We start from the raw sequence: 14962 nt of genomic DNA, 5'->3' as shown, positions 1-14962 counted from the left end.
GCATCAGTGGATAAGTGATCTCGGGTACGCCACCCATAGAATGTATTTAGAGTCCAAGTCAGTACTGGTGTAACGAATAAATACATGGGTGGGGTGCGTCCCTTGGTTCATCAGGGAAGGAAGTGGGTTATTTCCCTGACCGGCGGTCTCGTTTACTCATTCTAATACTGACAGTGTCATGTGATGTATTCGGTGGAGATGTCTCTGGACCACCTGATGGTGTCAGACACCATGAGCTGTCTCATGAGCCGGGCATAGCGCCGACCGACTCCACACACTCTCTGCACCAGCTCGTTGTGGGGGTCTCATGCACCCAGGGCTCCCACGACCAGGGCGTGGATCTGGACCTCGTAGCTCTGGGCTCTCAGGGTGTGGGCCAGCGGAGTGTATTTCAACACCTGCTGCAGGTCCTTGAAGCATGGGATCATACACTGTGCTTCGTAATCAAATGGCTCTGAGCGCCAGGAATTTACGTGGAGATGTACCTCCTGGAAGGACCACAGGTCTTGATTCAGAAGGTAGTCCAGATGAATTTCCCATTTGAGAGAGGAAGTGTCTGTCACCAACAGCTTGGTAGGTAGGGGTACGGAGAATGGTACGCCACTGTACAGGTGTAGAGTGTCCTTTTAGCAGTTTAACTAAGAGAGGACTTCATCTAGAACCGCAACCATCATGTCTATGTGGTGTCTTCTGGGTAGATACACTGATCTCAACCACCCATGCATGCAGCATAGATAAAATTGGGTAAACTGCTTCACATAGTTGCAGGAGGCCAGATGACCCATGAGTCTGGGCACGTTCTGACTGATATCTTTGGGTGTGCTTGAAGTAGATGATCACCCTAGGAGAAGTGATTTTTCTTTTCTCTCTTCTTAGAAGATAGTGTTGAGACAGGTGGGAGTCTCTTGATGACAAATGGGCCCTGAAGATCAGAGTGGACCCATGGTTTACCAAAGCACTCACAGAGACAGTCAGGTCCTGTTTATCAGTCTTTTTCCCCTTTGGCTCAGAGGATGCTCTCACGGATCTCTCCAAGTGGAAGAATTTTAGGCAGGTTTCCCTCACTTTTTGTGCCCTCTTTTAAAAAACAACATATCAAGCACTTATCTGGAATATGTGTTTCACTGAGAGAGGAGGCACTCTGAGCATTCATCGTCAATGGGAATAGCTGCCTCACAGGAGAGACAGGATTTGAATGCTGGGGCTTTCGACTCTGCCATGTCCACCAGGGTCGGGTACAGAAGGCACTCCCGAAGTTGAAGAGCTTGTCTTCTTTTCATTCTTTTTGGCCAACTAGCTTAACTAAGCTAAACTAACTTTACTATGGAACACGTCTAACAACCAGAGAAAACACAAACAATCACACATTGGGCAGAGATGTGGACTCTGTAGGGGTTCTGTTTCATTGACATGGGTGGTAAGAATGACATGGAGGGAAGTCCGGCCACTCGGCCCTCCATGCCCTCAGCTATGAAGAGTGAGAGTGTTCAGAACAAAGGCATGGCCCCAACAGACACTGTTATTCAAAAATAATCCAATCTTACATGCATGTGGCACGTGTGCACCAGTTGTGGAATACATGTGGACAATCACTTGAAGAAAAATATCATGTTTTTAAATAACCATATACAAATTTTAAAAATTAATTTGTAACTATTGTACTTTATCAACATGGATTCTACAAGAGGAGATTTCTGTTCATTGCTATTGCTATTATTTGGACTATTCAGACAGCCAGAGGACTTTGCAAGAGAATAGAAAAGAGAGCTATTTTAATATCATTGTTCAGAGGGATCTAGAAAAGGAACTGCTAAGTACAAGCTGAAAATATGCTGAAAATTATTATCCTTGCTGCAAGAGAAGCAAGGATAATAATTCTCAGAATTAACAACAATGTGACTGGAAACATGAAATGCTTTCTTTTACTTCATGTGGAATTTATTCTCTCCAAAATCTGAATTACACCAAGGTCACAGAGGAGCAAGACAAAGGCTCATTTATTTTTGCTTTTAAAAGAACTGAAAGCGATGAACAGAATGGAGGAGGATGAGTGTTGAAAGGTGTTGGGGCCTGATTCAAAGCATATTGAAGCCAATGAAGAGATTCTCATTGACTTCAATGGCTTTGGATCAGGTCACTACTGAGACGTGATTGGCCTTTCCAGAGTATTACAGAACGCCTACAGAGAGGAAGCCTATTTATTTAGATTATATAATATTCTTTAAATTTCACTAACATAAAGAATTTGCTAGCTCATTTATCTATTTGCAAATCATTTTCTTTTGGGAATAAGTGTAAATCTAGAATACAAAGGTTAAACATAGCAGGATAATTATTAGGCTTGCCTTATCACTGACACATCCTGAGAGAACTCTGCCTGAACTCTCAGTCATCTTTACTCTGGTAATGCATATCAAGCTTGATATTATCAAATGAATACTCACAAGTAATGCTGATGATCTCAGCTATACTAGCCTAAATGAGCCTAGCTGGTGGTCTCCATAATGTTGCTAACCTTTATTAATTATGCTTTTATAACACCCAAAGAAGTCCAGAGATACCTTCATGGGGTATGTCTCCATAGTGTCAACAGGACTCCTGCAATTCTGGAAAATGCTCTACATCTCCACTAAACAAGCTATGTGTTCTGCCACATGTGCCTAGGGATGAGGAATGGAATCTGTCACTGGGGATGGGCAGGAGAAGCCAATGTATGCTGCTGCTCCTAACATACATGCATTTTCAGGCCAGTGGTTCCATGCAGTTTCTGGACCCACTGGCAACAGGGGTCAGCATGTCTTGCAGCATCCTGCTCCTGTCTCACACATACACACCTGTGGGTGGACAAATGCATAAGCATGGCACAGAAATGTGGAGGGGGCTGTGCAACTTCCCTGTTCCCTAACCCTCTATTCAGCAGACTTCCCCATTGTTCATGATTTTGCTGTGATCTGGCAGCTTGGATTTCACACTTAATGACCAAGGAACTTAGTAATTCCAAACCCTCATCTAAATAACTTACCTAAAACACAAAGTTAATCATAGGAGGGAATATTCACTTAGCATCTGTCGGACTGGCTTTCTTGGCAGGTCATTTTAGACACTATATTTGAGTATATTTAAAGACTATCTGGGATATTGTACATTTTAATATATTGTAAGGACACTAAGGGCACAGGATAGGCATCTATTAGTATTTTAAAAAATTGAAAGAATAAATTAATATCTATTCAAGATTCGTTCCGTTCAAACAAACATTCAGAAGGTGCATCAATCAAGATGCCTAATGTCAGAGCCCATGTTTCAAAGAAATCAGTTTAAGAAAAGCACAAATTTATCAGGCTTTCATCTAAGTGAATTTTGAACATTACCAAGATGTGAATCTTGATCAAGGGAATGAAATCATAGGCAGACTTCCAGCTACTGGTGAAGTTGCAAGCTTGCTGTTAGAGCTACAGTATATGAGTTAATGAGAGGCTTTCCAGGCAGGGGTGGACAGATGGTGTGCAACTTGAGGGAAACAGACTAGATATAAGACACGGAACTAGAGTAAGAGAAATAAAAATTTAAAAAGAACTTTGTTAGAATAAAAGAGATTTTAAAAAAATACTGTTCTTATCTTACCGCTACCTCCGTAGCTTATGGTCACTCAAAAATTTTTAAATACGGGGCCAGATCCTCATCCCCCAGTTGCATCCCCTTAGCAATGAATCATGGTGCAAAGGGAAAGGGAAAACTGCCCTAGTTGGGCAGCTGGGGATTCCTGTTGCATAAGAGAATGCCCAAGACAATGAATAGCTGGCATAGCCAGTTCGAACACCACCTTTTCATGGTTGCACAGCATAAGAGCATGTCATAGGATGCAAGGGGTGTGGCCAGAGCACCTGGTTCCAGTCATCCTTCAATCCTGGCTATGGTAAGTCACAGCAGCTTCAGGGCTGCTCTAATTTATGCTAAAAGGATAGGGGAGCACAAAAGTTACTCTGCCCCTCCCCAACAGTCCTGTATCAAAAAAAGCTTGGCTGGACCAGCATACCTGGGCCATAATGTAGTCTGCATCATATATATGTGAAGCATGCATAGTTTTAAAGTATTTTTCTCATTTCACTCATCTTAGAGCTGGTCCACACTAACCCCCCCAGTTCGAACTAATATACGCAACTTCAGCTACGTGGATAACGTAGCTGAAGTCGAAGTACCTTAGTTCGAACTACCAGGTACTTACCGCGGGTCCACACGTGGCAGGCAGGCTCCCCCGTCGACGCCGCATACTCCTCTTGCGGAGCAGGAGTACCGGCATCGACGGCAAGCACTTCCGGGATCGATTTATCGCATCTAGACAAGACGCGATAAATCGATCCCAGAAGATCGATTGCTTACCGCCAAACCCGGAGGTAAGTATAGACGTACCCTTAGAGTAGAAAGTAGACTTGTCTATTCATAGTCAGTTTAAATTTTCTGGTTCTCATGAGCTATCACAATTCTTCTCTGTTTGGACTGCAAATTCTTCATGAAATATTTAAATACTAAATACTGCAGTTTGTTTCAAATGAATAATACAGTTAAACAGTTCTAAAAGGATTATTTTTTGTAAAACTTAGAAAGAAAGAAAGAAAGAAAGAAAGAAAGAAAGAAAGAAAGAAAGAAAGAAAGAAAGAGAATCTTAGGTCTGAACCACATGATTATTCTGTCTGTATGAAAAGCTCTTTCTAATAGATATGAGTTCTGACAGCAAATGTTGACCTGATTTCATTAGCTAGTAATGTATTTCAGGTACAATCTATAAATCTTTCTCAGAGTACTGTTGATACACAAGTAGCTTTGTATGGTGCCTGTCCAAATGAATTTACATACCTTTGGCATGCTGATAACTAAATGTCCAGTTGTCTGAGATCTTTTAGCAGAGCTGCTATCTGGCTTCACCTCTGCAGGAAGCACAAGTTGAAATGGCTAAAGGAAAATAGAATAGAATATATCGTATTAAAATATTTTTTTACCCAGATAGAAAACATACAGAAATTCCATTAACATATACTTTGATCTGAAGGATAGGATAGGTCTGAATCCTCTCATGTAATATATATTAATACTAATCCAAATAACTGATCTGCATGTTAAACAACCTTCATTTACATTATATATGTGTGTGTAATATATATAATATGCTTGCCTGAATTGCTGTAATAGAAAAGTGACGCTTTTAAAGAAAGATATGAAATGATGTTTGAGTTATACTAGCAATGAAATGAGAAAGACTAACAATCTATTTCAGAGAAAGTAATTTTGAAATTTGTGCTTATGCAATTGGTATAATTATAAATCGGGATTCTGGTTTTCAATTTAAATTGAAAAACAAACAAAACAATCACCAAAAATTACAGAAAATGGAAGGTCTCTTAAAAGGGGCTTTCAGATGAATATACATCCAGTTCTTTCTGTCCTCTGTAAATTACAGATTGTAGGTCTAATTCTAGTCTCACTTTACTTAGTATAAACAAGCAGTATCTCTAATGAAGTGAAGTTACTGTGGTGTAAAAAAGTTGTGAGGAGAATCCAGTATATTTCACTGTCCATACCTCCCCAGTTCACTTCTTGGTCACAAATAGAATCAGTGTGGTAAGTGGCTTTTTTCTGTGTGGTTACACACTACTTGGAGTAATACATTTTAAAAAGGGTTTGTGAGTACTTTTGAACGTTTATGTTGATTTCCTAACCTAATGACACTATTGATTTCTATTCAGACTTATGTGGTTACCAATCAGTTAGACCTATGCCTTTATTTTTATTTTTATTTTTTTTGGTGTGAAGTTACAAGGCAGTAAGGCCCAAATCCTCAAAGGTATTTAGATGCCTAAGTTACAGTGAAATTAACTGATTGGTTTCAATGGGAATTAGGCACCTAAATACCTTTGAGGATCTGAGTGTCCATTGAATTCAATGGCAAGATTCCAATTAACTTTACCAAGCACTGGATCAGTTCCTAAGAGTCTAGTCTTGCTTCTATTGATCTAAGTAAGAGCTTTGCGTGATTTCAATGGGAAAAGATTTAGACTCTACATTAGCCAAAAGTAAACCCAGAAAATGAGTAACAACAGACATGAAAAGTGGAATTTTTTAAATGAAAGTAATAAAAAAATACGAACCTTATCCTTCACCATTACGCGTAGGTAAGTTGGCTGGACATCAACATCAATTAGAGAGCTGTCCAGATGTCTTCAGAATTAAATAAAAGTGAATTTAGTTTAAGTAAGTTAACATCATCGTTCAGGGGAAAGCAGTTAAGACTATGCAACTCATTAATTATGGGTTTGCAATTTGAAAAAATTCCATTTGATTACTCTAATGTAATTAAGTTATGTGACAGAATTAGGGCTGTCAAGCAATACAAAAAATTAATCGTGATTAATTGTGCGATTAAAATTTTTTAAAAAAATCACACGATTAATCACTCTGTTAAACAATAATAGAATACCATTTATTTAAATATTTTTGGATGTTTTCTACATTTTCAAATGTGTTGATTTCAATTACAACACAGAATACAAGGTGTACAGTGCTCACTTTATATTTATTTTTTATTACAAATATTTGCATTATAAAAAAGAAAAAATAGTATTTTTCAATTTACCTAATACAAGTACTGTACTGCAATCGCTTTATCATGAAAGTTGAACTTACAAATGTGGAATTATGTACAAAAAAAACTGCATTCAAAAATAAACCAATGTAAAACTTTAGAGCCTACAAGTCCACTCAGTCCTACTTCTTGTTCAACCAATCGCTTAGACAAACAAGTTTGTTTACATTTGCAGGAGATAACGCTGCCTGCTTCTTATTTACAGTGTCACCTGAAAGTGAGAACAGGCATTCGCATTGCAATGTTGTAGCCAGCATTGCAAGATATTTACGTGTCAGATGCGCTAAAGATTCGTATGTCCCTTCATAAGTCAACCACCATTTCACAGGACATGCGTCCATGCTGACGACGGGTTCCGCTCGATAATGATCCAAAGCAGTGCAGACCGACACATGTTCATTTTCATCATCTGAGTCAGATGCCATTAGCAGAAAGTTGATTTTTTTTCTTATTTTGTGGTTCAGGTTCTGTAATTTCCGCATCGTAGTGTTGCTCTTTTAAGACTTCTGTAAGCATGCTCCACACCTCATCCCTCTCAGATTTCGGAAGGCACTTCAGATTCTTAAACCTTGGGTTGAATGCTGTAGCTATCTTTAGAAATCTCACATTGGTACCTTCTTTGCATTTTGTCAAATCTGCAGTGAAAATGTTCTTAAATTGAACAACGTGCTGGGTCGTTATCTGAGACTGCCATAACATAAAATATATGGTAGAATGCAGGTAAAACAGAGCAGGAGACATACAATTCTCTCCCAAGGAGGTCAGTCACAAATTTAATTAACGCATTATTTTTTTAATGAGCATCATCAGCATGGAAGCATGTCCTCTGGAACAACGGCTAAAGCATGAAGAGGCATATGAATCATTAGCGCATCTGGCATGTAAATATCTTGCGACGCAAACTACAGCAGTGCCATGCGAACACCCGTTCTCATTTTCAGGTGACATTGTAAATAAGAAGCGGGCAGCGTTATCTCCCGTAAATGTAAACAAACTTGTTTCTCCTAGCGACTGGCTGAACAAGAAGTAGGACTGAGTGGATTTGTAGGCTCTAAAGTTTTACATTCTTTTGTTTTTGAGTTCAGTTATGTCACAAAGAAAATCTACATTTGTAAGTTGCACTTTCACGATAGAGATTGCACTACAGTACTTGTATGAGGTGAATTGAAAAATATTATTTCTTTTGTTTATCATTTTTACAGTGGAAATATTTTAATAAAATAATAATATAAAGTGAGCACTATATATTTTGTATTCTATGTTGTAAATTGAAATCAAATATTTGAAAATGTAGAAAAACATCCAAAATATTTAATAACTTTCAATTGGTATTCTGTTGTTTAAAAGTGTGATTAAAATTGCAATTAATCATGATTAATTTTTAAATGCAATTAATTTATTTGAGTTAATCACATGAGTTAACTGCAATTAATCAACAGCCCTAGAGAGAATCGTAGAATTTAAGCTCTTTGGGACTGGGACTGTGTTTTTGCAGTGGCCAGCACAATGGGGCCAAGATTATTATTTAGACATTGGATTGTTATAGCAATACAAATAATAAACAATAATTGTTCTAATGAGACAATTCAATTAAATTGTGCTATTATCAACAGGACGAAAAACTGACCCCCCCATTTGGTAAGGCAACTCCCATCTTTTCATGTACTGTTATATATATCTTCCTATTGTATTTTCCAGTCCATGCATCTGATGAAGTGTGTTTTAGCCCACGAAAGCTTATGCCCAAATAAATTTGTTAGTCTCTAAGGTGCCACAAGTACTGCTCATTGTTTTTGCTGATACAGACTAACACGGCTACCACTCTGAAACCTGTCACCATGCAAGGTTAATATAATTATCCCCATTTTACAGATTGGGAAACTGAGGCACTGGGAAGTGAAGTGACTTGCCCAAAGTCACCTAGCAAGCCAGTGGCCAAGTTCACAATACAACCCAGATTTCTCAAGTCCCAGTCTAGTGTTCTATCCACTAGGCTACACTGACTCCCACATGAAGAATAACTTTTTACATTCCGTTTTCAGGATCTCAGTGAACTGTAATCGCCTACACCAACACTAGAGACAGCATTTTTGTATTTCAATATTGTTGAATAAGGTTTGTAAGCTGTAAAGAATCCACTTTGATTAACGTCTGCTATTGACTGAGCAATCTATACACGCTTCAGCCCATCACTGAAGGTACAATGTATCACTTTCTCTTCTTCCTTCTATTATAACTTCTTTACTACTTGGCTAACTTTTTCAAATTTTGCGATGTTTGCAATCCTCACTGAAGAGCATATACTATTACATACCAGCTTCAAAGTCTTATTGTCGTCAACACTTGAACAGCGTTTCCACAGCTTAAAACAAAGTCGTATTCTGATAACTCAGAAATACCAGAGTATAGGGGGAAAAAGTCCTCCAGCACAACAAGAGTGTTTTATAGAGTCCAAGGCCAGGAGGGACCATTGTGATCATCTGATCATTTAATCTGACCTCCTATATAACACAGGCCATAGAACTTCCTCAAAATAATTCCTAGAGCATATCTTTGTCCATGTTGTATAACCAATAACTGCACAAGCTTTACTCTACCAGGGGCTCACATGGACCGAAATTCTTCCACTGCAGTGCAGAGGGTAGCAATCATGAATAGAAGAGCTAAAGAGTGGGGGGGTTTGCGGGGCAGGGGGGAGGAACGAGGAAGGCAACGGGGATTTTGCATAACTCTAAATAGGTTGGTGCTGAAGGAACCCCTGTTGTGGACTCAGGAAAGGACCACTGGAACTGTGCTTACATGGATCCAACAATAAAGAACGCCTATAAAAGGAGCATACAGGACAATGGCTATTCAAGGTATGAAGGACCCCACCACCTGCCCACAGGTTTGGGTGTGGATTCTATTCCTTCCATTCTCCCCATGATTTGTTCCCTTCACAAAGTCTCAGTGTGTGGGGAAGGGTGATTTTGAATACTGCATATCAGTGTATGACAGCAATGACAATTGCTCCCAAACATCATAATAATAAATAATTCTGACCTATAAACAGCAAGATCCAGGATGAACTGGTTGTTTTCTTCATCATCTTTCAAAATGAAATGAAGTCTAGTAACAATGATAAAAAAACACCTTCAGAATAAATACAACTGATTTGTGTGAGCATACAGTTCCATAACTTTACATTCAACAGCTAGCATTTTTTAGATTAATACCAACATAATTTAGAAGATACTTCATATGGTCTTTTTAGAATCATCTACAGCTTCACTACATGAATGTTTGAACTGGGTTCTGTTTTATTTTTCAGGGTTTTTTTTTTTCTTCTTAACTGAAAACCTAATTAAAAGTAGAGTACAAGGTCAGTTTCATTAAAATCCAGGAACAGAGACATTTGCTGGTGAAAACTTTTCTAGTGTAGAAAATGTGGATATATCTGTGGCTTCATCTACACTATGAGCTAGGAGTGTAATTCCTCTGCGCCTGTACGCATGCTTGCACTAACTCGATGGCAGTGTAGCCACAGTGGCATGGGTAGTGGCAGCAGAGGCACGGCTTAGGGTCCTGAGCACAAACCCACGTGAAACTGTTGGGTACGTACATGGCACAACTAAGCTGTGCCTTTGCTGCCACTAGCCATGCTACGATGGCTATGCTGCTATTTAGACTCACGCTAGCTCAGATACACTGGCTTTCAGGTAATTGATGGGAAAAATTCAGCTCTTAAAAGTTTTAATAAATGGGTCTCTCAACTATAACATGTATGTGCCCGTAATATTTGTTACCTTTTAGTCCTCTCTATTTCAATACGGTCAGACTGAGGAGGCTTTATGCCGCAGTGAACTGTCTAGATTAGGAGTGCTTTTGAAGGGAAGGTGCAGAGAAAACGACTACAAAAGAATGATTCCAAATCTCCATGCCTTTTTTCCCATGAGCACTAGAGATATTTCCAGGTCTCTTTCCTATAAGGCAGATTCCCCCAACACTTGGAGAGCTGAAAAAGGAAGTGCAACATTCTCTTGATAGCAGCCGGTCTAGCAAAGAAACATCCTTCCTTTCTATGCAGGATGTAGCTATTTTTCTGGTAGATATTCAAAGACAACACTGAGGGAAGTCTGACTTTGCTTTACTAGGCTTCTGCAATGCAATGCAGAAGCCATGCTGGGGAGGGAATGTGCATTGCAAGTGCCTTGCTGTGAATGTATCTCCTATGTTCTTTTTGAGGTACCATTCACTACCAGGGGGGCAATGAGCACCGGAACTGTCACAGGCCCTGGTGTAGACCATGCAATATGGGGGTGGAAGCTCTTTGTGTGCTTCCCACACATCTGTGCAAATGCCTATCATAATCTGGCCCTATATACGTAAATCCACTGAATAAATTCCAATGCAGAAGACCTGTATGAATAGTACACCACTAGTAACTATTGACAACGCAAAACTCTGGGGCAACATTATTTCTAAAAGAATAGTGCTAGAGCTTTATTCTAAATGTCTGTACCTCTCAGAACCATAATTCAGTACTGTCAACACAAAATTTTAAGCTATTATAGACTTGTCTTTGCACAGAAAATTACTCTTTTTTTGTATTGCTGTCAACACATTTTTATAACAAAGTGGAGACATCAATACAAGGGTGAGCTTCTTCTGATATACTTGGAATAAACACCAATACTTCTGCCACTGCTATTCATTCCATTCATACCACTCAACATTAAAATGCCAGTTTCCAAATCCCTTAAATGTGCATGGTTTTAGATTGTCCTTCCAAAGATGTAACAACATTCTCTCCATACTAATCATCAAAAGCTATGTTAGCTTTGCTTTTTGCAGCTGACCTGGTCTTAGGAAAAGACACAAAGTATCATTCACCACCAACATGGGAAAAACTTGTCTATGGGGTCAGGAAATATCCTGAGGTTCCCTTCATGGGGCTTCTTCATTCCCTCCAGAGGAGAGGAGAAAGAGATGGGAGCTGATGGGGACAGAGGCAATCTGTAGGGAACCTCTGTGCCGCCACTCTATTTCCTACCCCTCTCCCAATGAAAAGGCAGCACAGCTCCAATGGAACCATGCTGCAGTTGGCTCCCCACCTAGCTGATGCTTCTGGAAACATCTTCCAGAAAAGTTTCGATATCACATAATAACTATGTCAGCAATAAAATGTAGGTGAGTTTTCCCCCAGCTCCACTCTCTCCCCTGCTACTGAACCTGATTCTAATAGAGGGGCTTCCATCGCCCAGGTTTCCATCCCACCTACAAGTGGAGGCAATGATTTGGTCCAGAAACATTACTCTGATGTATTTTTTCTACATTTAAAGTGCCTGTTCATACAATTACCTTCAATGGTCAAACATAATTAACCCATTTCCACAAAAGGCAAGATCCCTACACCTCAGAAGGGAAAATAGTAAAATACCTGATATCTTTATAGATAAATAGTTCTTTAAATGTTAAAGAGCAAGTGGCTAAATATTTTTGAACTGATTGATAATTCATTAATTCCCTAACTTCAGGATATTGGTATAATTAACCTTGCATCCTCAACAGAACCAAAATATTGCACTGGATTTTAGGATTTGTCAGACCTGTTACATTATCACATATCTTCAGTTACACAGTCAACCCTATTATAAAAAGCAAAGTACTAGTTCACTCATTTAAAGTTATTATTTTTCCTCACATACTTTGGCTCATTCATATTCAGAACTTTTCCTTCTGCAGTGATCAAAGTCCTAGGTGGCTTCTCTTTCACTTTTTGCCCTCTTTAATTAAAAAAAAGAGAAAGAAAAGGAAACAAAGATTTATTATCACATTCTTATCCTTTTGTGAAGCAGCAAAGAAAGAATGAAGAGAAACATGGCAGCAAGTTCAATGTGATCTAGTTTTTTATTTTAAAATGACAAGCTCCTCTAGTAACAATACAGGTTATACAATGTGTCTTTTGCCCTAGAAAAGTTAGTTTAACCTGCCAGTAAAGGTGAGCAAATAATTTTCAGCAAACATGTTCTTTATTCATCGAGCTTAACTTCTTTTTCTTTTCACAGAATATCTGTGAGCAGATTACAATTTCCTCAGATTTGTCTGATGTGTATATTTATTTTTCCCAAAAATGTAGTTAATGGATTGATCTCAAATATTTGAAATGTAAGGTGCGCTGCTAGTTATGATTTTTCACATAGATCATGCAGTCTCATTACTATTATCTGCAGGCATTTCTGATGCAAATAGTAGTGCGTGTGAATTTAAAATTGGTTTTCCCAAATACTTATGCATGAACCTTTGAAATATGCTTCCTGGGAACATTTTGTGCTAGTCATACTTGACTACTCAAATGTTTGCAGGAAGTAAACATAAAAAGGGAATGAGTATGACCAAAGTGAATGCATGTAAATATTTGAACAATTATCTGGTGGTGGTGTTTCTGTGTGGGTTTGGGGTCTTTTTTGGAACATCTTTACTGTTTTCCTCTTCCTTCAAAGTTATCATAAGACATATCTACGATAAAATCGGGGTTACCTACAACCTTCCCTTCCCAATCCCACCTACGAGTAGTGAAATTGTACCTAGCCTTTTGATTAGTGCAATGAACAAGCCACCCCTTCAGTACTTTTGACCAAACCAATTCATCCTAAAAGAGTCTAGATCTCCATCATTAGTATTTTGCTTGATAATTTAAGATGCCTACATATTTAATAGTTATTTTTGTTGCTTTCAGCTAGAAATCTTAGTGATACAACAGGTAAGAATTTGATTCTCGCTCATGGAAAAAATCTAACTAGATTTTCTTTAAAACTAACATGTTGCAAATATCACATTCTTTCTTAGTCCACAACTTGTCGATATTCACCTAGTTGATGTGGTTTACGTATAAACTGTAATGAATTAGTAAAAATCCAAAAGAAAATAGGAAGTTGTTTAAACTGCTTCGAGATACCTTGAAGTCACGATATCCCCCAATACTCCCTGGCTACGAGAATCTCCCCTCACAGTGTATATATGAGTGACTCTAGCCACTAGTGAAATGAAACATGACATTAGTTTAGGACAGGAAGGATTCATCATCTCATTGAAATTCCATGAGAAATTAAGAAAGGAAGAATATAATTATTCAAACTGGAATTTGGACTAGACACTGGAGTTAATACTCAAAAATGCCACTGGATTTGTAATGAGAAGTGGTCAGAACTTATTACTTCTCATCCAAAAGACTTAAAGCACCAGAAGAGTGCTTCTAACACTATCCTGGGGCATTGATTTAATATTAGCGCAGTAGGAAAAGTATTACCTAATGAACATCAACACCACTTTCTACAGAAGCTAAATTTTCCTTGGAGATCTCCCTAGTACTGACTAAACCCAACCATCTTTAGATTTTAGATGTGACGGCATCATAACCCAACACAGCATAATTTCAAGTCTTAAATAAGTGATTATGATATCTTTCAATGAATATTAGTGTAAATACTGTAGCTGACATTTTCAAACCTGGATGCCTAAAGTTAGATTCCTAAATCTATATACAGACACCTAAATAAGTGGCCCAATTTTCAGAACAGCTGAGCACCCACAAGCCCCATGGAAATCATGGGGAGCTAAAGGTGCTCAGCTCATTTGAGAAGCAGGTCACTTTTGTTCAGGTACCTAAATATAAATTTAGGACCCTAACTTTGGGCACCCACCATTTTTGAAAATGTCGGCCTATAGCTATAAAATAAATCTAGTAAAATATCTATGCATTGGTTTCAGGTTATGTGGAGTTCCGGTGGCATCCTAAAAAACAAACAAACAAAAACTTAGATGACTTTTCACGGATCATGCATTAAGATTGTTCTCCTGACCCAAACAGCACATACAACGTGCAGGATCTTGTTACTCGAGAACCAATTTTCATGGTGAGACGTGCATGGAATTTTGTAAGTCATATGGAAAAGATGCATGAAGTGCTCCTTCTGCAAAAATTCTGTAGAATGCTGTTGCACGCCCTCATAGTAAATGCTTTTAATAGCAGAAGTAAGCACTCAAGTGCAATGAAGATAGTATTAAGATGACTGAACACTGAACTTTTTAAAAACATAAACTGGGGCTGAATATAGAAACAACCAATTAAAATAAAAAAACTATTTGGAGGAAAAACAGTATCAGGTATCATGAATAATACAAAGAAACAAAAGTGAACAATGCACAGAGTAGACCGCATTTCATTTTGGTACAAGTGGGAATTAAGCACCCATCTCTCACTGGACTTTCAATGGGATTTGGGTGACTACCTGGACTTTATACCTTTGAAAATCTACCCCTTACCCAATTTAGGGCTTATGTAAA

The 14962-nt window shown here is 38.5% G+C and overlaps 1 protein-coding gene across 4 annotated transcripts in view; it reads right to left on the bottom strand.

Moving 5' to 3' along the window:
* The window catches only part of LOC101950011 (dynein axonemal assembly factor 11), a 48607-nt gene that overhangs the window by 12033 nt on the left and 21612 nt on the right, over positions 1–14962 (bottom strand). For all 4 annotated transcript variants that reach the window (XM_065579551.1, XM_065579550.1, XM_005314026.5 and 1 more), the window contains 4 exons: positions 12325–12402; positions 9680–9745; positions 6144–6213; positions 4855–4950 (listed from right to left, as the gene is read on the bottom strand). In XM_065579551.1, coding sequence (XP_065435623.1) covers positions 4855–4950; positions 6144–6213; positions 9680–9745; positions 12325–12402 — 310 coding nt within the window. The remainder of the gene's footprint in view (positions 1–4854; positions 4951–6143; positions 6214–9679; positions 9746–12324; positions 12403–14962) is intronic.

The sequence above is a fragment of the Chrysemys picta genome, unplaced genomic scaffold (genome assembly GCF_011386835.1).
Source record: "Chrysemys picta bellii isolate R12L10 unplaced genomic scaffold, ASM1138683v2 scaf412, whole genome shotgun sequence".
NCBI classification, from domain to species: domain Eukaryota; kingdom Metazoa; phylum Chordata; order Testudines; family Emydidae; genus Chrysemys; species Chrysemys picta.
This window is presented reverse-complemented; position numbering and strand designations above follow the sequence as displayed.